At 36.4% G+C, this 27,456-nt stretch overlaps 3 protein-coding genes across 3 annotated transcripts in view; all 3 read right to left on the bottom strand.

The window, feature by feature from the left end:
- Nucleotides 1–1,950: 1,950 nt before the first annotated feature.
- LOC138306599 (uncharacterized) lies at nucleotides 1,951–5,720 on the bottom strand. The gene is made up of 3 exons (XM_069247036.1): nucleotides 3,643–5,720; nucleotides 2,604–2,774; nucleotides 1,951–2,316 (listed from the first exon to the last, which is right to left on the bottom strand). Exons 1-3 carry the CDS (start codon nucleotides 4,096–4,098, stop codon nucleotides 1,951–1,953), a joined length of 993 nt encoding a protein of 330 aa, XP_069103137.1. The 5' UTR covers nucleotides 4,099–5,720.
- A 3,530-nt stretch (nucleotides 5,721–9,250) lies between these two features.
- The window catches only part of LOC138305463 (uncharacterized), a 124,012-nt gene continuing 105,806 nt past the window's right edge, over nucleotides 9,251–27,456 (bottom strand). The window contains exon 4 of the transcript XR_011205703.1: nucleotides 9,251–9,635. The gene's annotated coding sequence lies outside the window, so the exon portion shown is untranslated. The remainder of the gene's footprint in view (nucleotides 9,636–27,456) is intronic.
- On the bottom strand, nucleotides 15,135–27,286 carry LOC138305480 (uncharacterized). Its single transcript, XM_069245718.1, has 3 exons — nucleotides 26,751–27,286; nucleotides 24,800–24,869; nucleotides 15,135–24,320 (listed from the first exon to the last, which is right to left on the bottom strand). Exons 1-3 carry the CDS (start codon nucleotides 26,841–26,843, stop codon nucleotides 24,172–24,174), a joined length of 312 nt encoding a protein of 103 aa, XP_069101819.1. The 5' UTR covers nucleotides 26,844–27,286; the 3' UTR covers nucleotides 15,135–24,171.

Here is a 27,456-nt window from a genome sequence, read left to right as displayed (position 1 = left end):
CTTTGATTTTTTCTTTTAGTGACACTCTGGGTTGTTTTGAGTTTGAAATCCAGTGATCTGGTACTGATAGATGTTTTGTGGCTTTTCTCTGGTTCTCCTGCTTTCAATTCTTTCATCATCAACCTCAAGCTCGAGCTTCCATATACATGTATATAAGCATGGCCTGACCTAAATGACACCAATGTGTTTATATAATAGGTTATAAAAAATATATACTAGCAGATATAGCTTATAAATATTTACTGGTAAGCCAAATAAAATAAATGTGGAAGCTTAAACAATGGTTTCATTACATGAAGGTATACCATCCTTGCATATTACAGAGTTATGCCCTTGCAGGTATAAGTTTCAATATATTATGTTTGTCACATCATTATTTTGATAGCAAAAATTCCATCATTTTGCACTGAAAAATGTGTTGTTGCACTCATACAAACATGACATAACAATCTTAACCAATCCACAAGGGCAGATAACTCTGTAATATGCAAATACAGAATACATGGTTTTAAAACAAACAAGAAAATGAAAGTATATAGGCATGAATTATTTTATTGTTAATATCGAACAGTCAACAAACATAAGATTATTATAAGTTTAGAATTCTATCATAAATAATTGCACCAAACTTGCAAGTAAAATACTAAAATATAAACATATATATAAATACTAAACTATTTAATGTCAGATGACATTTCTCCAAATAACCCAAGGTTATTATATTCTGGTCTTCCAAGAATTACTACTATATAGTACATCTTAGTTTATATTGTGATTTCATCTATTTATTTCATATGTATCATTAAATGATGTTGTGTAATTCATGATCATTATCAGATGTAATAATATAAATATAAATATATTAAAATGTCATGTGATACTTCATATTTAAAAGCAATGTGGAAAGGTTGCAGTTTAGCAAGAATCAAGAATTGTATGGTTACCTTTGTGACATGATCAATAAACAAACACTTAATTGCATGTTATAGTCCCTGGGATCCGTTGTATATCTATGATTATAATGGGGGAAAATGGATATCTCCACCATGTGCCATTTAGTCCACAGGTATACTCCATGACATGTACAAAGTTTCAAATAGAATTATTCCAATCAGAAGGAATCACTGTAGGTATCAAGCTTGATATAAATCCAAAAAATGTAAAATTAGTGTCATCACAATCAAGACTTTCGTGCTGGAAAAAAATGAGTTTTTTTTTTTTTTTTTTTTTTTTTTTTTTTTTTTTTTTTTTTTTTTTTTAAAAAAATGGCACCATATTTTATCCACAATACGTCAATTCAGCAGCTTCTCCATTGTTTATATGGAAAATTTTCCTGCAGAATCCGGAAATTTTTTATTCTCTCTATGGCCCTTTCAACATGTATGCGTAACCTGGCGATTCGTACTGGTGGAGGTTTCTTGTTGAATACTCATTTGATGCACACCTCGCAGTATAGGAGGGTGGTCCACCCGTACATTAAGAGGATCCAACAAGTCTTGGATCTCAAACCCTTTGTCTGCCATGATGTGGGTCGTCCTCCTGAATTAGATTCAATAACCCACAGTCCTTGGTGATCATATCATAATCTGTTGCTGAACCCGCATACAAGTCTGATACAAAGGTTACAGGACCATGCGGTGCAATAGCTACAAGACCTTTAGCAGTGTGGTGGTTTTTGTAGGTACTAAATAGCACTGTCTTTTAAGACCAAGTTGGAGGAAGGCTGCTGTATGAAGATTTCAGTACAGTCAATAATACATCTTGTGTTACTGTAACCCAGGTCTTGGAAGGTTTGTGGCAAACGACGAGTGATGAGACTCCTTGGCGCCCAGATTGGAAGCTGAGTAAGCACATGTCCCATGTGTTTGATCCATTTGCTGATGATGTCGCTGACAGTTGATGTGGAAATTTCAAAACGATGAGCCAAGTCAACTTCTCTGTGACCTTGTCTTAATCTGCATAGTACAAGAACAGTTGTTCATGAATACTGAGAATGGGGTCTCTCCCTCGGTTTAAAGCATATGCACTATCTGTGTCTTTCCGCTCATAGTACAGTGACTGCATTTTGTGTCTTTCTGGTTGTAAGAAGTCACATAGGGCCAAGAAAGTTAAGTAATCTGGCATTCCTGTGTAAAACTGAATATCACAAGGAGAACATCTAAATTGTTCGATACCAAACACATTCCCATTTATTTTCTCATGAAGTTGAAGTCTGAGATCTGCATTCTGTCTCATCTCTACATCCAGCAGGTCTTTAAGATGTTGTATTAAAGAATCTTTGGCATTTGGCGTGCTTTTGGAAACATGAGGTCGAACCTGATGATCAATTAAAAAAAAAAATTAAAAAAAATGAACTAACAAAAAACAAGTTGTGAAATAATAATGTATTGTTATATAATGATGTGTAGGTGATGTTCAATTTTATTTTCAGAATGAATACCGGTATGTAATCTTGATTGAAATTTACTTAGGGGTAAATAAATTCCCAAAATCAGTCATGATAACATATTAACATTCATATTTGTAAAAATGATATATAAATCTGGCTCCATTTTATATCATTATATCAGATCGCTGTTGATAAATGTTCAAGTTCAACATACCCCATCTGGCTCTTTGTTAGTCTTTTCCTTCAAAAACTTAAGTTTTTTTTTGAGAGGCGGAGATTGCATAACAGATGTGTGCGCAGATGTCATAACCTGGTTGTAAATGGATTTTACAGCTGGAGTCATTTCATTTATCTCATCCGCTTTTCTTTTCTCAATCTCTTTCACCTATAAAAAGTAAATAAAGAAATTAATGCTATGTACACGAGTGGTAAAATTATCTACACATGCATATATTATGTCCCATGTATATATTATATATACATGCCATGATTTAATTCATTGTTCAATTTATTAATAAGATAATTAGTAGCAGTATAAATTTCCCAAAAATAATCTTGAACTCATATGCATGCCAATCCCATAAACTGATTTACATCAGATGTAAAAAACAACTCAACTGTATTGCATATATATATTTATATTTATGTTGTAAACACTGCAAATTAATTGTTGTTGAATTAAAATCAATTAGGCCTTCTGTAGCTATGAAAATTGTGGTTTCCAAACTTATATTACCTTGTTTTTGCAAGTGTGCCTACTGTTGATTTTTTTTAGTTTTGTTCAGTAAATACCTTTAAATCAATTATACATTGCTTACCAATAAATTTGTCAGTATTTTTCTGTTTGAACCCTCTTTGCTCTAATGCATATGCAAAAATATAATGTGCTTTTTAAATTAAGTCGTGTATGTTATTATTATTATTATGTATGTCAAATAGGTCCCCTCATTTTTGAGGGTAACTCAATGTACCCTTTCCTTCTGATAAAAAAAGATATTCTTTGGAAAACAAATAGTTAAAAACAATCTTACACGATGATGAAAAGAACTGTGCATAAAAATAAGGTATTTTAAAAAACAACTAGATACTAGGCCTATGCCTAATGTACCCCAGTCTCGACAGACATTAGGCCTACAGTACAATTTTTATGTTAGACCGACTGAACAGGTTACAGGTGTCTGACTGTACACCTAAAAATAACCAGCATGTGACTCGATTTACATAAATATATACATGAAACAAAAAATGCTTACAATTTTAGGGGGACTTTCTGTCATCACAGTGCGTATCTGGTCCAGTTTCTGTTGTAATTCTGATTTAAATTTAGGCGTAAGTGATGGCGGAGGCTCGGATTCAACATCGGGCGGCGAAGATGGCGGCGATGCACTGTCATTAAAATCTAGCGCTCGGCGAATAACTTTAGGCCGTGGCTTCTCTGTCTCAGGCCAAACAACCTCACCTCCATGAATCTTTGGAATTATAGTAGGGATGTTAGATGGGTCTCCATCCTTGAAATGTCTACTGCAGATAGCAACATGGTTGAGTTCGTCCCGAGAGCGGACATCTTTTCTAGTGTTCAATATTCGGTCTTTCCACGCTCGCTTTAAGTCATTATCTTTGACATTTATCATGTAGAGGAAAGTGACACCTTCCGATTTTTTGTATGTTTTCTCTGGGCATGGCCCAATAGCACACGACTGACGTACCATAGCTCATAATCAAATGTAAACAAACATGACCCTGGCCTACGGCTGGGAATCCACCATGTTCTATATATACGGCTCCCGGACTTGTACCTTTGAGGACCCGGATGTAAACTTTCTGTGACGTCATCGCCATCTTTTCTGAAATCTCCTATGGGGCGGAGACGAAACAGACGACGTCCAAAGACGATTCCGCTCAACCTATCCCTAGACTAATTTATTTTGGGATCTTTCGTTAGGTATATTGGACGATATTTGTAAGCTGGACTATGAAATGACGACAGAGACGTTGAGATACATTTAACATTTAATTAGACATAATAACGAAACAATACTGGTTGGCGACATATTATCGTGAAGAACATATTATCGTGATTTTGATTGGCGGGTTGCACTGAATGCGATTTTTAAACGGTTTTGTGTTTAGAAAGATGACACCTACCAAAATTACCAACAATATTTTCAAATTTAGAAGAAAATTTAATTTTTAACATAAAAATACCAAATTTCAGTAAATCTTACCTTACAAGTACAACATAAGCCCAGGGGAATGCATGATATCGGCTTTATTCTAAGATAATAGTCCCGATTTATATATCATCTGCTTCCTCTGATGACAGACAACAGCGTTCAAAAAACTAATGTTATAAGGGAGGTAATTCAATCTTAGAAAAGAACGCTTATCTGGGTCACTCAAGCGCTTTTGACCAGACGACAAAATACAAGGTAGTAAACAATGCCGATTTGATTTGCTATTTTATTGTTTAAAGAATTAATCACCATCAGAAATCATTCAAATATCTTTTATATTTATTCAGAATGCTAATAATTTATACAGACATGTGAGAAATATTTGTCATTTTGCCAGAAATAGATTGGTAAATGGCGACCTCTTCATTTCCCCTGTCAGCGTAATCTAACGATTTGACATGTTATAAACAATACACGTTTTCTCTCGTTTGAAACGCAGTTTTTACATCAATTATTTTTTTAAAAATAGTTCAAATGTTTATCTTTATGTTGATACCAAATTTAATTTATTCCATCACACGTAACTATTTTTAATATTTTTTTGAAAAAAATCACGATAATATGTTCAGTAAAATGACACGAAAACCTATTTGACCGACTTTTTTCAAAGGGCTGTGTTTATTGTAAAATATCATATAAATTCACTTAAAGCTTATTTATTTAAAGTGTTGTGGACTAAAGCTTATTTACAACTCTAAAAATCTAAATTTAAATACAACGTTTAGAAAAAAATCGAGAAAAATCGCTATTTTTTCACGATAATATGTCGCCAGCCAGTAGGGGGTGTCGAGTTTACACAATAACACTATAATTATACCAACAGTCTATTGCCGCCCGCGCTGTGACCCAATTTCCACACGGTGTAAACACATGTACAGCCGTCACCACAGTTCCACACGTATTACACCGACATCACAGTTGATACACACGTTCATGACGTTAACAAGGCAACCTCCTTCAGTTCATTTCGAAGACACGCAATGTCGTATACATACAGTTCATGGTAACACAGCTCCTTCTTGAGTCGTTGTCTCCGACGCGCGTTCCTGTCACTTTACAACTAACGCTGCCCTCCTTCTGAATTCAGCGCGTTCTCTTTCATCTTCACATCCGGTGAAGGGCGATAACTCCCCAGCGGACACAATATAGGGAGCACAACACCATCATAACTATGTCCATAGTGGTGTATAGAAAAATCACAACAATTCATTCTGACAAAATCCTTTGTCCTGAATCTATTTTATATCTTTTAGATTTCTGTAATGGCTCGTGAGGACACGTGTTGCTCGGAGGCGTGGGTAGTCTGATGAATTACGGTTGTATAACCATGCTATCCGGAATCGCTGTCCGCTCTAGTTTGCTTGTTAGTCTCGCCGTCAAGTAGACGCTTGTAATGTTAAGCTATGTGTGTTAAGCGTTCTAGGGCCTAGTATTGTTGTAAATAGATGGCGCTATTGTCGTTGCCCGGCAGTATATAAAGCCGCGGTTTCAGCGAGTTTTTATTTTTGTTGGACGAACTGTTGAAGCGAGAACACTTTCTTGAAGTAATACAAGGTAAATATAGATGTGTCTGAACAAGGCTTGCCTATATGCGCCAGTTGTTAATAATTTACGGTAGAGTTGAGATCGGTGATTGAAGTTCCTGAATACTCTGGAGAGTAATTTGAAAACCGAGCCTTGGGATTGCTCGTTGAATGATTACGTTTACATGAATCATTGAGAGTACTCGGTAATATGTAATGATTGTGTGTGAATCATTGCTGGGGTGATTGCTCTGAGAGTACTCGGTAAACGTGAGTGCTCAATTGCAGTACTGTAGCGATTTTGAGTACTCGGTAGTGTTAGGCATTAGGGAAAGGTTCTTATTGACAATAGTATATGAGTTTTATCGTAGTCTTGTTATATATGTGCGAGTAGGGATTATCGAATCACCCAAGTTAGGGGAGACTACTCGCATATGCTTAAGGCTCATTCAATATTTGTTACTAATCATTTAATAATTATTCTGATCTGTATGGTTTATGCTGTTTGTATATTTTGATCTTAGGTTATCATGATCGCTCAGGGGCACTGAGTAATCATTAGGATTGATCTTGTTATAATATTTAAGGATTAAAGTCTCTTTCTGGTGGTTCTATCGAAGGATAAAGTTGAGTAGGGTATCGATATTTGGAATGGACCGCGAAGCGGTCCATGAAACAAGCTTTACAAGTATTGTAAAGCTACAATTGTATGATTCAGTTTCATTGATATTTCGAAACACCCAAACGTACATTCAATGTGTATGTTAGGCCTACTCTCACCGATTCACAGTAGATAACGAACAAAAATGCATTGTCGTGCTAGGTCGTTTTGGTTAAACTTATCCAACTCAAAGACTGATGTTGTCCTGACATATCTTATCTATTTGCGTACAACCAAAGCTGTTAAAAATACAAATAGATGTATACTACATGTTCACACACTCACCGACACACAACATGTAAACATTGCGACGTCATCGGAATGTGCAAAACTGTACATTGTACAACATTGTTTTGTTTATCATACGCACGGAAGCATTGCTCAAAGAGGTACGGTAGTACATAAACAATGTAACTTTTCTACATTTTGTATTTACACACGTACATGCATGTGTTCAAACCTATTTTGATACATGTACATGTTCATCGAACGTACGTTCGGTACTGAAAACACCAAAAGTTTCTGATTTGGACCATCATAAATTAATCCGCGCGGCTCCAAATCGCGCGTGACATACTCAATCTATCGAGAAATAAAGTTGAGTAGCCTTTGGTTGAAATCACCGGGTTTTATATATACTATCAATTCACCACTGACTGTAAATATTTAGGGATAGATAGTATACAGGATCACAGCTAGGCCAGCTGTGTAGTATCTGTATATACATATTGTATTTGCACTGAGTAGTTTGATAGGAACAGTAGATATTGTAGACACTGTATATATCATCAGTTAATTGTGACTGGTACGGACCCGGTAAACGTCACACCTATACCGCCCCAGGCGATCACAGACCCGCCGCCATATCGATTGTGTTGTTATCGATCCAGAAGTTGGCTGTGTGAAATCGTTCATTTGGTACTCTTCACTTCCTAGCACTCCTGTCTGTGAAGTCAATACAGCATCTGGGCTCGTCTATGAACACACCAGGGGTCCAGTCTCTGATAGTCCATCTCGCATGATCGCAGGCCGATGTAAGTCTAGCCTGAGCGTGCCTACCAGGCAAGGGAGTTCTTACTGCATGTCTACGAGACCTTAGACCTGCCTGGTGTGCTTCAATGACGAGATATCGGTCCTGGCGCTTTAATATATCCGTTGCCGACATCCTGCGTGTCGTCTAAACAACAGTTCCAAAAGTTTGATACCGATTCCATATGCGTGACACAACACTCTGGGACACACCAAGTTCATTGGCTACATCACGTTGAGACCTACCAGACTGTAACATACCGATGCCCCTATACATATCAGAAACATTTAAACGATGTCTTGTGTGTTGTCGGAGCAGGCTCTGTGTCAAAACACTAATACAAATGCAAACTTCAAACTTTATTAGTTTTTTTACAAAATACATTGTGTAGAGAAACATATTTACAACAGTCAAGAAATCAAAAAAAAAAGTATTTTTTTTTTACAAAAACGCAATTATGTGGCATTCACTATGTACGCTATCATAAAGGTATACACTTGTACGCGCGTGTCGATGACTTGATAAGTGACTGACACACGATACATAGAGACGTTTTACATGCATGTGTACAACTATATTGAAGGGAAATAACATTTTCCATTTCCACCAAATTTTACCTAAAATTTTAGATGTGATCCTTGGCAAATTTTGAGTAGTATTTATTTGTTGTATAGCTGATAAGAACGAATATACGTACACGGCCTACTATACCAAGCATTAACATCATATGTTTTTTAAGTCCAAAACAAACATAGCTACTATTCTTAATATCTACTGTACCGCTCACAAGAAGTCAAATTCACATTTTGTAGACTTGTCGTATACATTCCCTTCAAAGTCACCTCTACATGTATACATAAGGCAAATAATGTCTCGCTGTGAATTTGATATTTTCTATGATTAAATATTTAGGTACCAATTGTAGATCTAAAGACGATATCATTCTCTATCTTAAAGTCGTTTGAGCCACAATATTGCAGCTAAGCATTTATATGAAATGTCTTTAAAAAGATAAAAGAAATAAATAAAATTAATACCACAAGAGACAATGATTTATATGAATCTAAATGCAGTATAATTTTCATTAAGCATGCTTTTAAAGATCAATAAATTCGTCATTAACTTACCTAATATTTTGCTATTTTGCAATTCTAGTTTAGGCTACATGTACCCATATCAGCAGTAAGGCCATAACGTGTGTCATATATGGTCATACTGTGACGGTCAAGTGGTCAGGACTCTATATCCTGAACCGACTTGAAAATAACAGTGGTAGCGCGACTACCGCCACACAAGCATTTTTAGGGGTAGAAGACTCTTGCCTAACTACCCTAACCATTGACGACTTAGTTACACACCATGGTTTCACCTGAATAGTTATAAATCCTATAAGAAACAACCAGGATTCCAAAATACAGGTACAAACTTAGACATTTATTAATAAGACACATAAAATAAAGGTTCACAATATCAGCAATATTTCACCATCTCCAAACATACTCAAGATTCCATTCCAACTATCTATTGACATCTTCATTACAATCTAGTCTTCACATCAATAAATAAATATAATCCAATAACAGCTGAACCTAACGTAACAGTAACAGATGCATCTTTACAAAGTATTTCCAGCTTCTCAGTACCAAATAAATTCCTAAAATTAACATGAATAATCCCATAAATCCATCCCCACACATATAAACTACATGTAACATGATACACAAACATTACAAGCTCAGGAACTGAGGAAATCACCTCTCTGTCCATCGCTACACACTAACAACAACAAACAACCGACCTCGGACACAGACAGACGCAGACTGACTGGTTTCAAATGATCACGTCATCTATAGAATATAAGCACGTGATAGCGATCGCTGGAATTCGCTGGAAATTGCTGAGATCACTCGCAGGATAATCTTCTAAAAATTTACCAATACATCAATAATCATACAAACACTATTGTTTATCTTCTAATAACATTTTATACAGCGTAAGATTAAACTCTATATATACTCACACTTTTCCTTCACATCCACACGTTTCAAATAACATTGTCTGCAACAACCGAAAGCACTAGTAAATTACAAAATACGAAACTAATGTATAGAGCTGAGTGCGTGCTAGCTGCCGCAGCATCTGTCTTAACCAATATTGGCTGCGCAACGGTAGCAGAAAATCATGTGCTTCAATTACATCCGATTACTTGACATCTTTACACAATAAACATTACATCGTAAGTAATCTAGTATCAGTTAGTAGCATCTATCTATCTATCAACCGTAAAGTGATACATCCGTTATCTTTAATAGATTTAACTGCATACACTGACAAAACAATCGTGTTGTCACATTACCCCTCTCTTAACGTGTTCAATGTCCCAATGAACACGAAAACATAACAAAAAATTAGATGTAGCTAGGAGTAAAGCACTGGCATATTAGACGTAAAACCTATATTGCATTTATAGGACTACACAAAATTACAAATGAGTCCTAATTTTAACTGAAACTGATGAAGAAAACAATACAAATCATTGCTACATTGTATACATGTATCTCACTATCACTTCATCAATACAGGTAATTATTATTACTAAAACTTGGCAATTATTTTAACAGTGCAGTTATCAATTTCAATTCACAGTTGATGTAAAAGTTCAAGAGCCTCATACATTTCCATTAAAAGTCGTTTTACCACCAAAATTGTTCTTTCTTGTAGGAATCCAACCAGTAGCAGCAGTTTTCTCTCCAGTGGAGTTATGTGTACCAAAGGTTCTACCATATGCATGTTGTCCAAAAGAAAAGTTCCTGGAATGACTAAAGTCATTTCTCCCTCGGTACCATTGCTGTCCATACATGGAATTTCCTTGACCTCCTAATCTTTGACCATCCATATTACAATCATGAGACTGGTTTCTCAATGGGCAATTACGGGAAATATGTTTAACTTCATTACAGGAGTAACATCTTCTGTCATCTAAATTTCTGGGCATCTTGTTCATCCTACTCGTAATTTGTTCACATGCCTTCACCAATATATCCTTCATTTCATCATCATCTCCCTCAGCACTCTGACTTTCATTACTGACTTAAGTTCTCTGTTTACTCTTCTCCTTATTTTACAGTATTCACAGCCCTGACTGAGTTATGGTTCTTGAAAAAGTCCTCGTCCTGCCATTCATCTTCACTTGCATCTGAGCATTGTTCAACTTCAACTTTTCTCATCTTTCTGGCATTTTGATCATCATCTTCTACTCTACGATTAGGCATTCTCTTCGTTTCTATATAATTCACAACATGGAATACAGCTTCATCAATGTCCTTTGGATCTTTATGAAATTCGACTTCAAAACTTGCCTTTTCATTGTATACACCATCGAAGAATTTTCTGAGTAAATCTTCAGTCCTAGTATATGTATCTCTCCTTTTATGAGCTTTATCATACAGTCTCTTCAGTTCGGCTGCATATTCCTCTACAGAATCACTAGGTTTCTGATTTCTTCTGCTAAATAGTCTGCATAGGTTTACGATGACTCAATCACTCTGTATCTGTTATTAAGTTCTCGTACCAGTGTTTTATAGTTGTTACGCTCCCGTTTAGTAAGTTGATCAAACACATAGTCTCCAGCTTTCCCCTGTAGTCTAGGTAATAGCTGATCCAGACGTTCCTCGTGTCCCCATCTACATCTGTCGGCTACAGTCTCGAACCTGCTAAATCATGTCTTCCAAGTCTCTTTATCTGTGAAAGGTGGAAGTCTAGTGTTGGTATTCCTTCCTGATCTGGAACCATAGACATATCCACTCTCCGAATCAGAGTCTGTAGAATATCTGGAATTACCATTTCCCCTTCCCTCTTCATCTGCATAAAATGAGCTAGCTTCGCTTTAAGTTCGATATCGGGAAGTTGTGGCAGATCTTCTCGGACTCCTCCCTCTAGGATGATCCAATTCCCTGGAAATGTATCCTTGGGTCTTCAAAGTTTCATGCATTCCTGTCACTGCCATTTTAATAGCTGTCAAACTGGTTTCAAATGTGGACTGCATGGCCATTATGGTTTCTGCCAAACACTTCAAGGTCTGGTTCAATGCTAAACCTTCTTCATTCCCTGTATCTTCAGTATTAATTTCTTTAGGTTTGTGAGAAAGAGCAATCCCTGCTGTCCCATGATCTTCATCAGTTGTAATGTCAGCTACAGCAACATTTTCTTCATCAGAAATATCTGTAAATGGGTCAGGTTGTCTTCTGGATTGTCTGGATCTTCTCCCAGGCATCTTCAAGGACTTCGTTGCTCACTGCCAATTCAGTGGAATTGTTTAGGACACTGAAAACAAAGTTTGTCCAAATTTACACCATTTCACTAGTGAAACACACCAGCTTTATGGAAATATACCACTCTTCAGCAGTACGTGCCAATACTGATTTGAGGAAATTTACCCACTTACTAGTGAAACACACTAGTGTATGGAAGTTTGATACCCCTCTTTACCAGCACGTGCCAATGCTGATATAAGGAAATTTATATAACACACTTTGCCAGTGAAAACACACTAGTATGTGGAAATATACAAATAAATGTAATGAATCTTCTAAAATCTTCTAATGTGACTTCTCATATAACATACATCCAGTCTTTGATAAACAATCTACTTCTTTGTCTAGGTAATACTTCAAATTCAGGATCTATGTCTCAACAATCCAATCATATGTCAGCTCTCGGATGTCTCATTTCTATCACCCAATGGCTGGCCTGTTACATCAACATCCAGTATCTAAATAAATAAACAAGACAACATTGCGGACTAAGAAATCTTTCTACTGAAATTTGTCCTTTTTTGACATTTCACATTTGCCTTAGAAAATACATGGTGTCTGTATCAAAATAATCTGCCAAGAGCCTAAACCTCATTAGCACTTTACAGTTAGAGCGATACATATCAGCTATTAACTCAAAATATGTGGACCTCAATCACATATCTGGCTAATCATAATATTTGACATTCCATAATTTTTTAAACAACAAATCACAAAAATCTTCACATTTCCACTTTCCACCATTAGTCCATATAAAAAATATTGTACATCATCACATATCAACAGTTAATGCTGATGATATAACTTCCTCTATTTCTCAAAAATCTCATATTCTCAAGAAAAAACCACAAATTCAAGTTCTGTCTTCTCATTTCCCAGAACCTCAATATCCACAAAACTTCTAAATATCTATGTCTCACATAACTTCTCTTCACATATTTCCAATTTACATCTTCTCTATATTTCTCATGACTTCTCTTCAGTTTGTAGAAAAAATAATAAACACTTGTTATACACCAGCAGTCTATATAAACCTCCGCAGCATATAAGTAAAATGTAAAACTGTGGCCATCAGCTCTACATCACTTAATGCAGGTTTAACTACAAAGTACATCACTGCTTTATAACCACATAGCTGTCCCAAAATACATGTATAGTTGGTTCACATTTTCTTCATAATTTCTTCACAGAAAACCAACTCCACATAAAAAATGGACTTATGTATTACCAATATGTAAATTATATCACACCATTTGACAGGCCTCAATTGTCAGAATGATAATGACGCATAAGGCTTACACATATATACATGTCGATAAGCATTACTTATAACTTCCATAGGCATATACATACTACCGATACATTAAAAAAATCATGTACCTTCTCCATAAACATATACAAAAATAAATACTTTCACACTAAAAGGTTGATTAGTACAGTAGATCTATATACCTATTGATATAAACCATATGTTGTCTAGACCGTAGACGTCTACAGGTATCACAAAAAAAAATAATTAAAATACACCAAAAATACTAGAATCTGCACATACTTGTACTGAGTATACATATCCTGGCAGGGGCGACTACCGCTATGACCAAAAATATGATTATACCAAAGCTTAAATACTGTGTGGGACGACCACCACTATCATCAAAAATATGATACAAAAAACCCAAACACCGGCGGGGACGACAACCGCTACCACCAAAAATACTATGATACAAAATGCCTCTAAATACTGGCGGGGACGACCACCGCTGCCACCAAAAATACTATGTGACGGTCAAGTGGTCAGGACTCTATATCCTGAACCGACTTGAAAATAACCAGTGGTAGCGCGACTACCGCCACACAAGCATTTTTAGGGGTAGAAGACTCTTGACTAACTACCCTAACCATTGACGACTTAGTTTCACCATGGTTTCACCTGAATAGTTATAAAATCCTATAAGAAACAACCAGGATTCCAAAATACAGGTACAAACTTAGACATTTATTAATAAGACACATAAAATAAAGGTTCACAATATCAGCAATATTTCACCATCTCCAAACATACTCAAGATTCCAGATTCATGCCAGGGCTCATTATCACACGTACATCCAACTCCCTCGTTTTACCGTTCTTGTTAGCGAGAATTCTTTCAACATCCAATGGACATTAAATATTAAGCCCAATAACAGATGATACGCGTTAACCCGTATAACTGGATAACCAGAGTGCTGATTCCTTCGGACAATCGGTTTTGAAGGCCCAGCGTCTGCATGTACTCACCAATTTCTAGAGGCCCTAATTAATGAAGCTGAAATAGACCCTTAAATGCCTTACCCTCATCACACGCGTTTGAATCTACATTGTATAACTTAATTTACACAAAACATTTACAAAAGCTCCAGGATACCTAGAGGCAAAACACCCTCTTACGAGTATCTCTATTGCGCCTATCAACACTAACAAATCAACAAGACCACTAACAAAAACACATTACACTAAATCCCAAAAAGTTTAAATCGTAAGCCTTGACTGTATGTGTAGTAGGAGTTATCCAATGAAACAAGCCAAACACAACATGGATGGGAACAACCGACCTCAGACACACAGGACAGACGCAGACTGACTGGGTTCAATTCAAATATCACATCATCTATAGAAATATAAGCACGTGAAGCGATCGCTGGATTCGCTGGAAATTGCTGGATCACTCGCTGGATAAATCTCTAACCAACATCAATAATCCGATACAAAAACAATGTTTATCTTCTATAAACATTAATACACGTAAGATAACTCTAATAACTCACTTTTCCTTCACATCACACATTCAAAAACATCGTCTGCAACAACCGGAAGCTCTAGTAATACAAAATACGAAATACTAATTATAAGCTATCGGCTAGCTCCGCAGCTGTCATAACATAATGGCTGCGCCCGTAGCAGAAAACACGTGCTTCCAATACATCGATTACTTGACATCTTTACACAATAAACAGACATTCGTAAGTAATCAGTATCAGTAGTAGCATCTATCTATCTATCAACCGTAAGTGATAATCCTTATCATAAATAGATTTAACTGCATACACTGACAAAACATCGTGTTGTCACAATACTCCTGTGTGTTTTTAATGTTTTACCATGTTAAAGATCTATTCTATACATATTGAACCTTTAACTTCAACGAGGACACACAACATGTACTTGAAATGCAAAACCAAGTTGATAAAATGACACAGATCGGGGAATTATCGCATTTCAGAAGGCGAACATCAGCAGAAATTCAGATGATATTTTGTGCTGATAAACGTTAATGTATTTTTTGGTATCTTGTACATCGTACATAATCATCCACAGCATAAATCATTTTAAGACAGTATTTACTCAGAATACTACATTACCATGAATAATTTGATCAAGGTCACGATAGCACTATAACAGAAACATAACAGAATTAATTGCATCACTGACAACATATCGATTTGATTGCAATTATATGAAAACTTACTTAAAGGTTTTCTTACACAAAAAGTGACATTTTGTCTATAATTTGGTTTTCAGAAATCCATTCCGAAAATATATTATATTGTGTGAATATTAATGTGATATGGGGCAAAGCGCTGACCCACCTGGGCAGCTGTCCGACACAAAACTGATACGAGGTACGTGAATGGTTCAGATTCAGAATGACCAGATACATGTACAGCTAAACTTATTAAATTATACGTAACAATTAAATAAATCCTTGATTAAGCATCAAGGATATGATGCTTGACGTACGTACACACCGATGTTTGCAACCAAATTGAACTTCATTTGATGTAAATATATTTTATCTTACAGAAACTAAGGCGTCACATTTTGCATCTGCAGCCGATGGCAGTAAAGGTCACGTGTTGGTTACGCGTGGCGCTGGCTACCTAGGCACAACTATGATACCGATTCATTTAGAAGATGGTACAAGGTGACACTTTTTGATGTCTTTAAAGGATTTGTGCAGTCAAAAATGATAATTTCAATTTATGCTGGAAATAGCTTCATTAACACGTGAAGAAACCTGTCCGTGTCGCGCGCGACCGAAATTACCTGTAAGCCGTCGATATTGAGGTCAAATTTTCTGACCGCCCGATTATGCATATTTTCTAGCCCTAAACCGGAAGTGACGTTATAATAGTCTGTGGCTTATAGCTGTGCTATAACTGATGTGCTATCACGGTCAAAGGAAAAGTCGATTAGCTATTTTTATGATTACTGTTGAGGGAGGTTAATCGTACAATAGCTCTGGCTCGAATGTAAATAACTAAAAGTGTGAAATTCGATGTTTCAAATACTCTAATTTATGCTCTAACTGGATGTATCTATGTGCAATTAAATTGTATGAAAGAAAATCAACACAGAAAGTTTTGGATTTTTTTTTGATTATTTTTTTGAGTTCAACAATGAATAAGTTTTAATAACCCTAACCCTAACCCTAATCCTAAGATAACTGTAAAATGAAATTATACGTAACAATTAAATTAATCCTTGAAGGATATGATGCTTGACGTACGTACACACCGATGATTGATCATTACAAACATTGTGTTGTGTGTTGCTAACCGAATTAATTGTGATACATTTATTTATTTCTATACCGTAATTCGTTTCAACATGTGATAGACAGAATTTATTTTTGATTTTATAAAAGATCAAAGTATTGAGATAATAAGCAAAACAGACAAACATTTTTTTTTTTCAATCCGTGCGGTCGCTTTCAAATTTTAATCGATATACGAGTAGATACACCGATATAGATACATAGTCATACACGAAGGGTTACAGCATTACCACACTAAATATACTTATTTAAATATCACTAAGTATATTTTTAAAAGGTACAAGATATTATATCTATTTATACATGTGTAGGACGCTGCCCGTGCATTTTTATTTGCTCTTTCTAATTTTGATGCGATGAAAGAGCAGGCGTACGATGTTGGTGATGAAAAGATGAATATGACAAAGTCGCATGCTGCACGTACTATACAAAGCAAGGTGTCCGGATGTAAAATCACCGGATCCAATTCAGGTGAAGAAAGAGACAAACGAGATTACGAGGTTTCCTCCGACAAGATTCAAAAGCTAAGCTACATCTCCACAGTATCTATGGAACAAGGTATTAAGGACATTCTCCTGTTCTTGGTCATGGAAGATGTGTCTCGCTGTAAAAATGTTTGAACGCTGTATCATCTGTGGGAAGGCTTTGCGTCTTTAATCCCAGCATTCTATATAAATATATAATATCTATGAAAAAAGCCTATTTGACCCCTGTGACCTTGCATGATGGTCAAGGCTTTCATTTGAACATTCTACAGGTCTTATATGATATATCTAGGCCTCTTAAACATTTAAATTATTTTTAGAAAATAGTTTAAATTATTTTAGCAGTTTAAAATACTGTTACATTAAATAAAGGTCAAGGTCATGAATTGGACAAACTCCTTACCCCAGCATGCTTCAGGCCCTATACCAGGTCTCTAGACCATATATTGCAAAACTAATTCCATGGGTTTCACCCAAAATGCATAAAGCTCCTTATCACATAACTGCCCGTCCAGCCATATCAAAAATATCCTAATCCTCATTTTGTAGAACACCATAATGATTTCACAGGTAGTTTTGACGTCATGATTTGTATATGACGCCGCATGATTGTCTCAGAAGTCGGAAACGCTACATCCGAGTAAGATATTTAGGGTTTTATATAGAGACGAAATTTCAAGTTTTACTTATATTTCTATTAATAAACGTTATGTGATAAACAAAATCTTACACTCGTGATTATGTGATATGAAATTTATCTTAATCGTTAAATAATCTAATATGCCACTCGCGTCAGCGCGTCATGTTGAAATATCTGTACAAAAAATGCAGTTTACACACCAGTAAACAACAAACAATAAACAAGAGGCCCAGAGGGCCTGTATCGCTTACCTGGTTTGTAATAACAATTAATGTTCTAAATACAGGTTCATTGCTTCTTTTCTGAAGGAATTCGAATATTTACCTCAAATTCCCCTACTGGGCCCTACCCATCCTGCCCCCGGGGGGTCAGAGCCAACATTTATACAAGTTCTGTTCCCCTTTCCCCATGGATGTTTGTGGCCAAATTTGGCCACAATCTATGCAGAACGCTAGGACAAGTAGCAATTTATAAGATTTACCTCTATTTCCCCTATTGGGCCCCGCCCCTCCTGCCCCCGAGGGGTCAAAGCCAAACTTTGTACAAGTTCTGTTCCCCTTCCCCCAAGGATGTTTGTGGCCAAATTTGGTTACAATTCATGAAGAACTCTAGGACAAGTAGCGATTTATAGGATTTACCTCTATTTCCCCTATTGGGCCCCGCCCCTCCTGCCCCCGGGGGGTCAGAGCCAAACTTTATACAAGTTCTGTTCCCCTTCCCCCAAGGATGTTTGTGGCCAAATTTGGTTACAATCCATGCAGAACTCTAGGACAAGTAGTGATTTATAGGATTTACCTCTATTTCCCCTATTGGGCCCCGCCCCTCCTGCCCCGGGGGGGTCAGAGCCAAACCTTATACAAGTTCTGTTCCCCTTCCCCCAAAGATGTTTGTGGCCAAATTTGGTTACAATCCATGCAGAACTCTAGGATTGTTAGCGATTTATAGGATTTACCTCTATTTCCCCTATTGGGCCCCGCCCCTCCTGCCCCCGGGGGTCAGAGCCAAACTTTATACAAGTTCTGTTCCCCTTCCCCCAAGGATGTTTGTGGCCAAATTTGGTTACAATCCATGCAGAACTCTAGGACAAGTAGCAATTTATAGGATTTACCTCTATTTTCCCTATTGGGCCCCGCCCCTCCTGCTCCCGGGGGGTCAGAGCCAAACTTTATACAAGTTCTGTTCCCCTTCCCCCAAGGATGTTTGTGGCCAAATTTGGTTACAATCCATGCAGAACTCTAGAACAAGTAGCGATTTATAGGATTTACCTCTATTTCCCCTATTGGGCCCCGCCCCTCCTGCCCCGAGGAGTCAAAGCCAAACTTTGTACAAGTTCTGTTCCCCTTCCCCCAAGGATGATTGTGGCCAAATTTGGTTACAATCCATGCAGAACTCTAGGACAAGTAGCGATTTATAGGATTTACCTCTATTTCCCCTATTGGGCCCCGCCCCTCCTGCCCCCGGGGGGTCAGAGCCAAACTTTATACAAGTTCTCTTCCCCTTCCCCCAAGGATGTTTGTGGCCAAATTTGGTTACAATCCATGCAGAACTCTAGGACAAGTAGCAATTTATAGGATTTACCTCTATTTCCCCTATTGGGCCCCACCCCTCCTGCCCCCGGGGGGTCAGAGCCAAACTTTATACAAGTTCTGTTTCCCTTCCCCCAAGGATGTTTGTGGCCAAATTTGGTTACAATCCATGCAGAACTCTAGGACAAGTAGCGATTTATAGGATTTACCTCTATTTCCCCTATTGGGCCCCGCCCCTCCTGCCCCGGGGGGGGGGGGGGGGGGGTCAGAGCCAAACTTTATACAAGTTCTGTTCCCCTTCCCCCAAGGATGTTTGTGGCCAAATTTGGTTACAATCCATGCAGAACTCTAGGACAAGTAGCGATTTATAGGATTTACCTCTATTTCCCCTATTGGGCCCCGCCCCTCCTGCCCCCGGGGGGTCAGAGCCAAACTTTATACAAGTTCTGTTCCCCTTCCCCCAAGGATGTTTGTAGCTAAATTTGGTTAAAATCCATGCAGAACTCTAGGACAAGTAGCAATTTATAGGATTTACCTCTATTTCCCCTATTGGGCCCCGCCCCTCCTGCCCCCGGGGGGTCAGAGCCAAACTTTATACAAGTTCTGTTCCCCTTCCCCCAAGGATGTTTGTGGCCAAATTTGGTTACAATCCATGCAGAACTCTATGACTAGTAGCGATTTAAAGGAAATGTTGACGGACAGACGGACGACGGACGACGGACGGACGACGGACGACGGACGACGGACGCCGCGCCATGACATAAGCTCACCGGCCCTTCGGGCCAGGTGAGCTAAAAATATTCCTTATATTTACATTTCGATTGACCATTTCATTCAAATTAAGTGTTTAAATAAAATAAAACTCAGTTTTTCCAATGTTATACGATCGTTGGAATAGCCGGTCAATTGATGGAATCCCGGAACAGCTGGCTTCAATTTGGCGGGAATTGTTGTCAAATTCAGAGAGTACACAAAATATAGTTTATCTTTTTTCATCCCATTTACACAATATTTGTTAACTTTTCATTTGCTGATTTATAATTTAAGATTTACATAACATCCATACATGCAATCTATTGAAGATGTTTCATACAGAAACAATAGGCCTAACCGGATGCGCATTCGCATTACTTGCGAAAGTCAGTTTTCCGGTGTGTGTATTCTTGCGCGGCAACCACTGCGTTTACGCAAGTGTAAACGATTTCGCAGTTGGTAAAGTTATAAAGCAAAGAAAAAACGAAAATGTAAATATATGAATTTAAACATTTGTTTATGATGCCTATACATTTTTTATCAAACTATATTTAGGAGGTGTCCCATTTTGGGTACTTGAACCTGCTGAAACACAGGGCTAGACCTTGTGTAACGAAGCTGCTGTGGTGCGCTTCGTTGCTATATTTTCCGGAAATTATATTAACCGGGACTTTGGCGGGAATTTGCTGTGCACGAGATCTCGGGACTGCGCCGAGGCTTTCAGTTTTCTACCGGGCCTTGAGAGGTGAGGGTTGTGTTTTTGAATCCTATGTAATTTTTATATATTTGTCGCCCATCCTTTCCCTAATTTGCTGTTATCGTATAGTATGGAAATGCATTAACATTACTGTGTGTGTATTTTTCGCTGTCAGTCGATATTTTTGCTATATTTTTGAGGTTGAAATACTTGTGAAATTGTGCAATGTCGGACTTGGCATGTATTTAAAAGTCTTCACTCTTTTGTTGAGAGCCGTTGGTAGGCTGGAAAAGAGTGGGGGCCTCCTGTGTTGAGTTTCGGGGTTAACCGTTAAGGAGATATTTTGAGAATCTTCGCTAGAGAACGGTGTTTGTGAAATTGGAGGTTAAACTATCGATAATCGGCCCGGTGTGTAGCGCCACGTGCTCGGTCTTTCATTGATGGGTAGGAGTTAATTCTGATAGCGAAAACGTAAGAATATTAGCAGCAAAACTGTCCATTACACACTACTTCCCACTGAGCCACGCGGGTATTTTCTTGTTGTCACCTTTACACATGTTAAATATTAATAAACTGTTAAATATTCACTAGTACCTTTGAATATTGTAGCGAGACATAGGAATCTGCAAGCTAACGCGGCAGTCGAACCCAGAGCAAAACAAATTAATTGTATCATTCTTGCTCTACGCTAATGACTACGGTCGTAGCGAAACAAGTCGTTACACTTGCATGCTTCAAGCTCTCTATTTCAAAATATATGCTCTGCTAACAAGCAAACAAATCATGAAATCATAACTGAAGGCATCTATTTGTGGAAAGTTAAGATAAAAATCTGATTTTATGCATACGTAAGATTTTTTTTCACAATTATCTTAAAAAGTGTTCCAATTTGGGTAGCGTCACATTATGTATAATACAACAAGTAAGGTTAAACAACAGCGTTGAAGGTATTTTATTTTGGTTGTACATTACAATTATATCAAAACCACAGAGAAAAATAAACTACTTTACGATCTGATCACAATGCAAAGTGTAAACAAACATTACTACATACATAAGAAATACTGGAAAATTGAATGTATATTAAACTTTAAAAATGTTATGGTTTTCTAAAATAAGAAATCTTGTAAAGTATCACATGATATAAAATTTGTAATGTAACCGTACTTATTGGTGCAATCAAAGTTTAATTTAAGACCAATTTTGATCAAGTTACATGTAGCGCAATGATGAATTAGCATTGTAAGTAGTTACTATATGGTGACGTCATACAGGAACTATGATCATCACACTGCTTGTTTAGCGACGACATTAAGATTCCCGCTACAATAAGTAAGTGTACAATATTGAGCATGGTGTAAAGTCTACCATATAAAAACACAACCTATATTTATCTCATAGTTGACACAATCAGTCATGTCATACGCCAATGTCATAAATATCATAAGACACGTGTGTAATAACACTATTGTGACGTCACATGTAATAATGACGTTATCATAAAAATATGACTTCACGCGATTGTCTCGGAGGACGGGAACGTCAAATTAGAGCCTGATTTCGCCACTATTATATAGACACGAACTTGAAAGTTTCGTCTATATTTACACGTCTATATTTACATAAATAGTAGTTATGTGATAAATAGAATCTTACCCTCGTGGTATAAAATTTGTTAAATGATTCAATACGCCACTCGCCTAAAGGCTCGTGGCATATAAATGACTTAACTCGGTTTAAAAAAAATCATATTCCATAGCCGCTCTTTATATACCAACCATCATCGGTACCTTAAGACTATTTTTGTAAGCGCTTGTTGAAGAAACTTACTGTAAAATCGGGATCTATCTTTCATGTGTTTCGATAAGGCAGGGCACAAATACTAGTTACAACAATGTCTCAAGTTACCCTATTTATCAATAAGAGGCTAATTACGGTTTTGCTTTGGATTGATTAGATAAACCTCCTATGAGCCATCATGGTCTTGTAAGGACGAACAGGGCTTACAGGTGGAGAAAAGCAGGAGTTCCCGGAGAAAAACCGTGAACCAGTGGTCAGCCCCTGTAACATACCCTGTCACATACCACACGTGGGATTCAAACTCGTCACCCAGAACTAGTTATGGACGGTAGATATACAATAACAGTATTACATTTGAACAAGTATAAACATATGTAATTACAAATAATAACAAGAAACAAATATTAAGTAGAAAAAATAAATAAAACCAATCAAATATCGATTGTTTTGTCGCGATATCAAGTTAGAGTTCTAATTATCTCTATATAGTATATTATGATTTACCCTACACTAAACAAAATGAAACAATACTCAACAACTATGATGTAGTCAATTCTGTGAATAAGGACGCAGCTAATTTCTACTGTTATATCTATCTATTACGAATCGGTCATTTGAAGAATTGTCAAAAACACATACAAATTGTAGGAAAAAACTCCATTCAGCTACTTTGTTTATAACAACAATACCATTGTATTCAATACAAAGCCATGGTTCTTTATTTGCGGTGGCTCAAATTCCCATTTACTGGTCATGGATACGCTTTAAAAACAATGTTTTCGTGCTAATATAATCCCCAGGTACATGGAGTTAAAAACGAATTCATTTGAACTGTACCTTTAACAACATTGATCCTACATAGATTTCAGTTTGTATATTTCGTAAAGTTTGAAGTATATCACAAGCATCATATAAATATAGTATCTAGAAAGAAAACATTACTTTGTTAGAATCTAAAGCACTACTGAAATTTCACATTACACGAAACATTTAACACAAAACAAATTCATCAATCTCTTTCTATAAGGAGTCCGTATGGAATCTTCATAGTTATAATTTCGGTGAAACATGACCTTTAAATCAACTATGGTTTGTATTGCAGTTATCATATGGATGTCAAATATTAAAGCTGGAAAGTTCATTCGGAACGATTTGTGTTATGATCAAAAGTTCAGCAGAAAGATAAGAATAGTTTGCGTATTTATTAGAGAAAGATAATTCCATATCTAAAAACAATATATCTCCTGTGAATATAATATAGTGTCGTCATTAGAAAGAGAGAAGACCATCCAATTTGTAATCCATGACTCCACATAGATTTCAAAATATTACACGAGAAACAAAATCTACTCAAAACGCTCAATGAATTCGAAATTTTAAAGCGAATATCTATAATAGTAGAATATTCACAGAGATTTGTATTACATCTCCACAGCATGAAAATCCTTTACAAGTATTCCTTTCAATAATGTTCCATTTAACAGTTATAAATCTCATTTAATTTGAATATGTAATTATTGACCAATCAGGACGCTCTTTGTTCCATTCTCCGTTGCCTTCTCTGAGCCAGTTTCTCCTCCAATCCTTGGGCAACACGAGCTTTGTTCATTTCTTCTATCTTTTGGTATTCTCCAATTCTTTGGTCATGTTTCTTTTTCAATTCCTCCATATTGCCTGAGGATCGAAATAACTTATCTGTCACTATCGACAATAACATACAGAAGCAAGCAAAAATAAATAAAACAAAAAATAACGTTATTTCCTGATAGATTGGGTGTGTCCTGTGCCCTCTGGAGAGGCGCAGATAAATACTGTATATATGCTCGTCCGCATCAGAATGGTTTAATACTTTTTTCATCACTGATCGTATGATTCCCGGTCCATTCCCAATTTCGATAAGCTACCCAACGGCAACCTCCGATAATTGCAAACTTGAATATACCCACGAACCCAAGAATAAAATGGAAAATAATAAATAAGTAAGAATGCAGCTGGGGGTATTATTTCAGTATTTGATAGACTATTTTTATTCTATCATATATTGCTACAAATCGTGTCATGAAATACAATCAGCAAATCACATTTAATTCTCCCAAGCATTACATGCATTTTTATTTTCTGTAGCTCGAATATAGCAGCGAATCAATACTTACCGAAGATTTCATCCTGGGACGGTAACGCCGCGATACTTCGTTGCACGGGAGCTGGTGTATTATCCTCTTGCTAACGACAGAAATCAAATACAATATCTTAAAATTCTATCCTCTTCAGTTAAAGTTATATGTGCCGTAACTGGGCGATAAATTTGACATGCTATTGTTTCATCATTAATTTATTAAAAACCAGAAGGTTTGATGAATAAAGCTGTAAAAATCATTTAAATGGCTTCAGATGACTTATAAACGTTAGTTATAACACAGAAATTTTGTACTGTAAAATTGCTGTTTTTTATGCCTTAAACATGTTTAAATGAAAACATATAAGAAGTCACTTTACAATGACTGAAAACATTGTAAAAATGTGTAATGATATTGTTGACCACAATTTGGCTTCATGGTCTGACCGTATGTACTCATTTCACATCACTATTAATGTAAATAACTGATTTTTGGCAGTACTGCCAAAAATCATTTTCAGCTCTTATTTGTACATGTAAAATTAAAACCTATGCATTGAAAGCACTGTAATTTTCAAAAAGTTAGTAATTTTTGGTGCTGAATAACATATTAAAAGATCATCTTGATTTGTGAGAATACGGCACATATAACTTTAATTGAAATATTTACTCTATCTTGGTATTGAATTAGGTGACGGTTTTTGTGAATGAAAATACACCTTTGTTTTTCCGGATCTCTGTTTTTTTTGTTTTTTTTGTGTGCTTTCATAATATCAAATAATTATAAATTGGAATATGGTAAGGTTATTATATATATATATATATATATATATATATATATATATATATATATGATCTTGTTTTTGCAATACACGTTTATGTATATCTTACATATATATTCTATGTAATGGATATGACACAGAAATCGGAGTGTACTATCAACAAATTACGACTGGTGAGGGCACACTTAAATGTGTGTGTTACGTCACCATAACATCAAAATACATTTGTAATTAAAGTTAGTTCTTTTAATTTAATATTTTTATATGTAATACCACTTTTTTCTCATATACTTTTTTTATTCAATCATATGTAATATTACAACATGTGATATATCAATACATGTCCAAATCCAAATTCAGATATTTGCATATCAGATTTCTATAGTGTATCGATCCATAAAAACATGTGTAAGTCTTAAATTCATACATAAAAAAGATATTTTGCTTTATTTCCTATTGAATTAAATCCATGATAAAGTTCAATTTGTTTCTAATTTTCTCTCTCTTTTTAAAGTGTAAGAGTAAACCCAGCTTTTTCTATTTTTTTATAATGAGACAGATACAGCTTACCCATAACAAAAATTGGGTAGTCTCCCTTTGCTTACAATAGTAGATAAAAAATCTCCATAGTAACAAAAGAAAATTGATGTAATACCATTTAAGTGATTAACTATTTTCACTTGGTTATTATTGCATTACCGTATCAACCAATCAAATATGACGTTATAAACGGCGACGTCAGTGTTTACGTTATGGGCCGATAACATATTTTTAAGCAAATTAAAATGTTACAAGCAAAATTTAATTATTTTCGTTTTGTGATTTACACTGTACTTATATACGTTGTCATTAATGTATTTTGTAATGCATTGTGAGTGAACATTTTGTTTTGATATTGTCAAGTTCGAATCAGTTAATGAGTTCTCCCTGATAGTACTTTTCGCTAAGAATGTTAGTTACTAACCAGTTTTCTGGCGAATTATGATAAAACGATTTCAAAAGGTTGCCTCTTAAAATCATCCTAAAATATTTATAAATGAAATATAATAAAATTACTAATGAATGAAACGTACAATCAGGCTAAGCGTTGATGTCGTTTCATTCGAATGAATGTTTGATATTGTATTATGCACTCTATTCAGGCACACAGCTTCCAGGCCTGTTTTAAGTGCCCACATTATATATATTAAGGATTAAGTTACTTACCACATCTCCAACTGGTTTTATATCTGATCCTTGCATTCCTTGAGATTCATCCTTGTGTTGAACTGAAATACCAAAGATGCATTTTACCTCCATAACATAAAAAGAGGCCCAGAGGGCCTGTATCGCTCACCTGGTTTGTAATGCCTAGTAAGGTTCATTGTTTCTTTTCTGAAGGAATTTGAATATTTACCTCTAATTCCCCTATTGGGCCCCACTCTTTCTGCTCAAGGAGGTCAGAGCCAAAAAATATAGGAATTCTGTTAACCCCAAGGATGTTTCTGGGCCAAATTTGGTTAAAATCCAAGCAGAACACTAGGGCAAATGCGATTTATAGGATTTACCTCTATTTCCCTATTGGGCCCCGCCCCTCCTGCCCCCAGGGGGTCAGAGCCAAAATTTATACAAGTTCTATTCCCTTCCCCCAAGGATGTTTCTGACCAAATTTGGTTTCAATCCATGCAGAACTCTAGGACAAGTAGCGATTTATAGGATTTACCTCTATTTCCCCTATTGGGCCCCGCCCCTCCTGCCCCCGGGGGTCAGAGCCAAAATTAATATAAGTTCTGTTCCCCTTCCCCCTAGGATGTTTCTGGCCAAATTGGTTACTGTATTAATTAATGTCCCATTAAGAGCAAAGGTCATATAATGCTAGGTTTACACCATATTCCCGGCGACCACGGTAGCCCCGTTTGACCGAAACGTGGTG

The sequence above is a fragment of the Argopecten irradians genome, chromosome 13, assembly GCF_041381155.1.
Source record: "Argopecten irradians isolate NY chromosome 13, Ai_NY, whole genome shotgun sequence".
Taxonomy (NCBI): Eukaryota; Metazoa; Mollusca; class Bivalvia; order Pectinida; family Pectinidae; genus Argopecten; species Argopecten irradians.
Note: the sequence above shows the minus strand (reverse complement) of the source record. Positions and strands in the feature narration are given on the sequence as shown.

Excerpts from the sequence above, each read along its gene's own strand:
- LOC138306599 (XM_069247036.1), bottom strand. The coding sequence starts at position 4,098 with ATGGTACGTCAGTCGTGTGCTATTGGGCCATGCCCAGAGAAAACATAC. Across the intron at positions 2,775-3,642 it reads CAGAAAGTCCCCCTAAAATT|GTGAAAGAGATTGAGAAAAG; the intron begins GTAAGCATTTTT and ends TACTTTTTATAG. Across the intron at positions 2,317-2,603 it reads CTAACAAAGAGCCAGATGGG|GTTCGACCTCATGTTTCCAA; the intron begins GTATGTTGAACT and ends ATTGATCATCAG.
- LOC138305480 (XM_069245718.1), bottom strand. The coding sequence starts at position 26,843 with ATGGAGGTAAAATGCATCTTTGGTATTTCAGTTCAACACAAGGATGAA. Across the intron at positions 24,870-26,750 it reads TAAAACCAGTTGGAGATGTG|CAAGAGGATAATACACCAGC; the intron begins GTAAGTAACTTA and ends TTCTGTCGTTAG. Across the intron at positions 24,321-24,799 it reads GTCCCAGGATGAAATCTTCG|GCAATATGGAGGAATTGAAA; the intron begins GTAAGTATTGAT and ends TTCGATCCTCAG.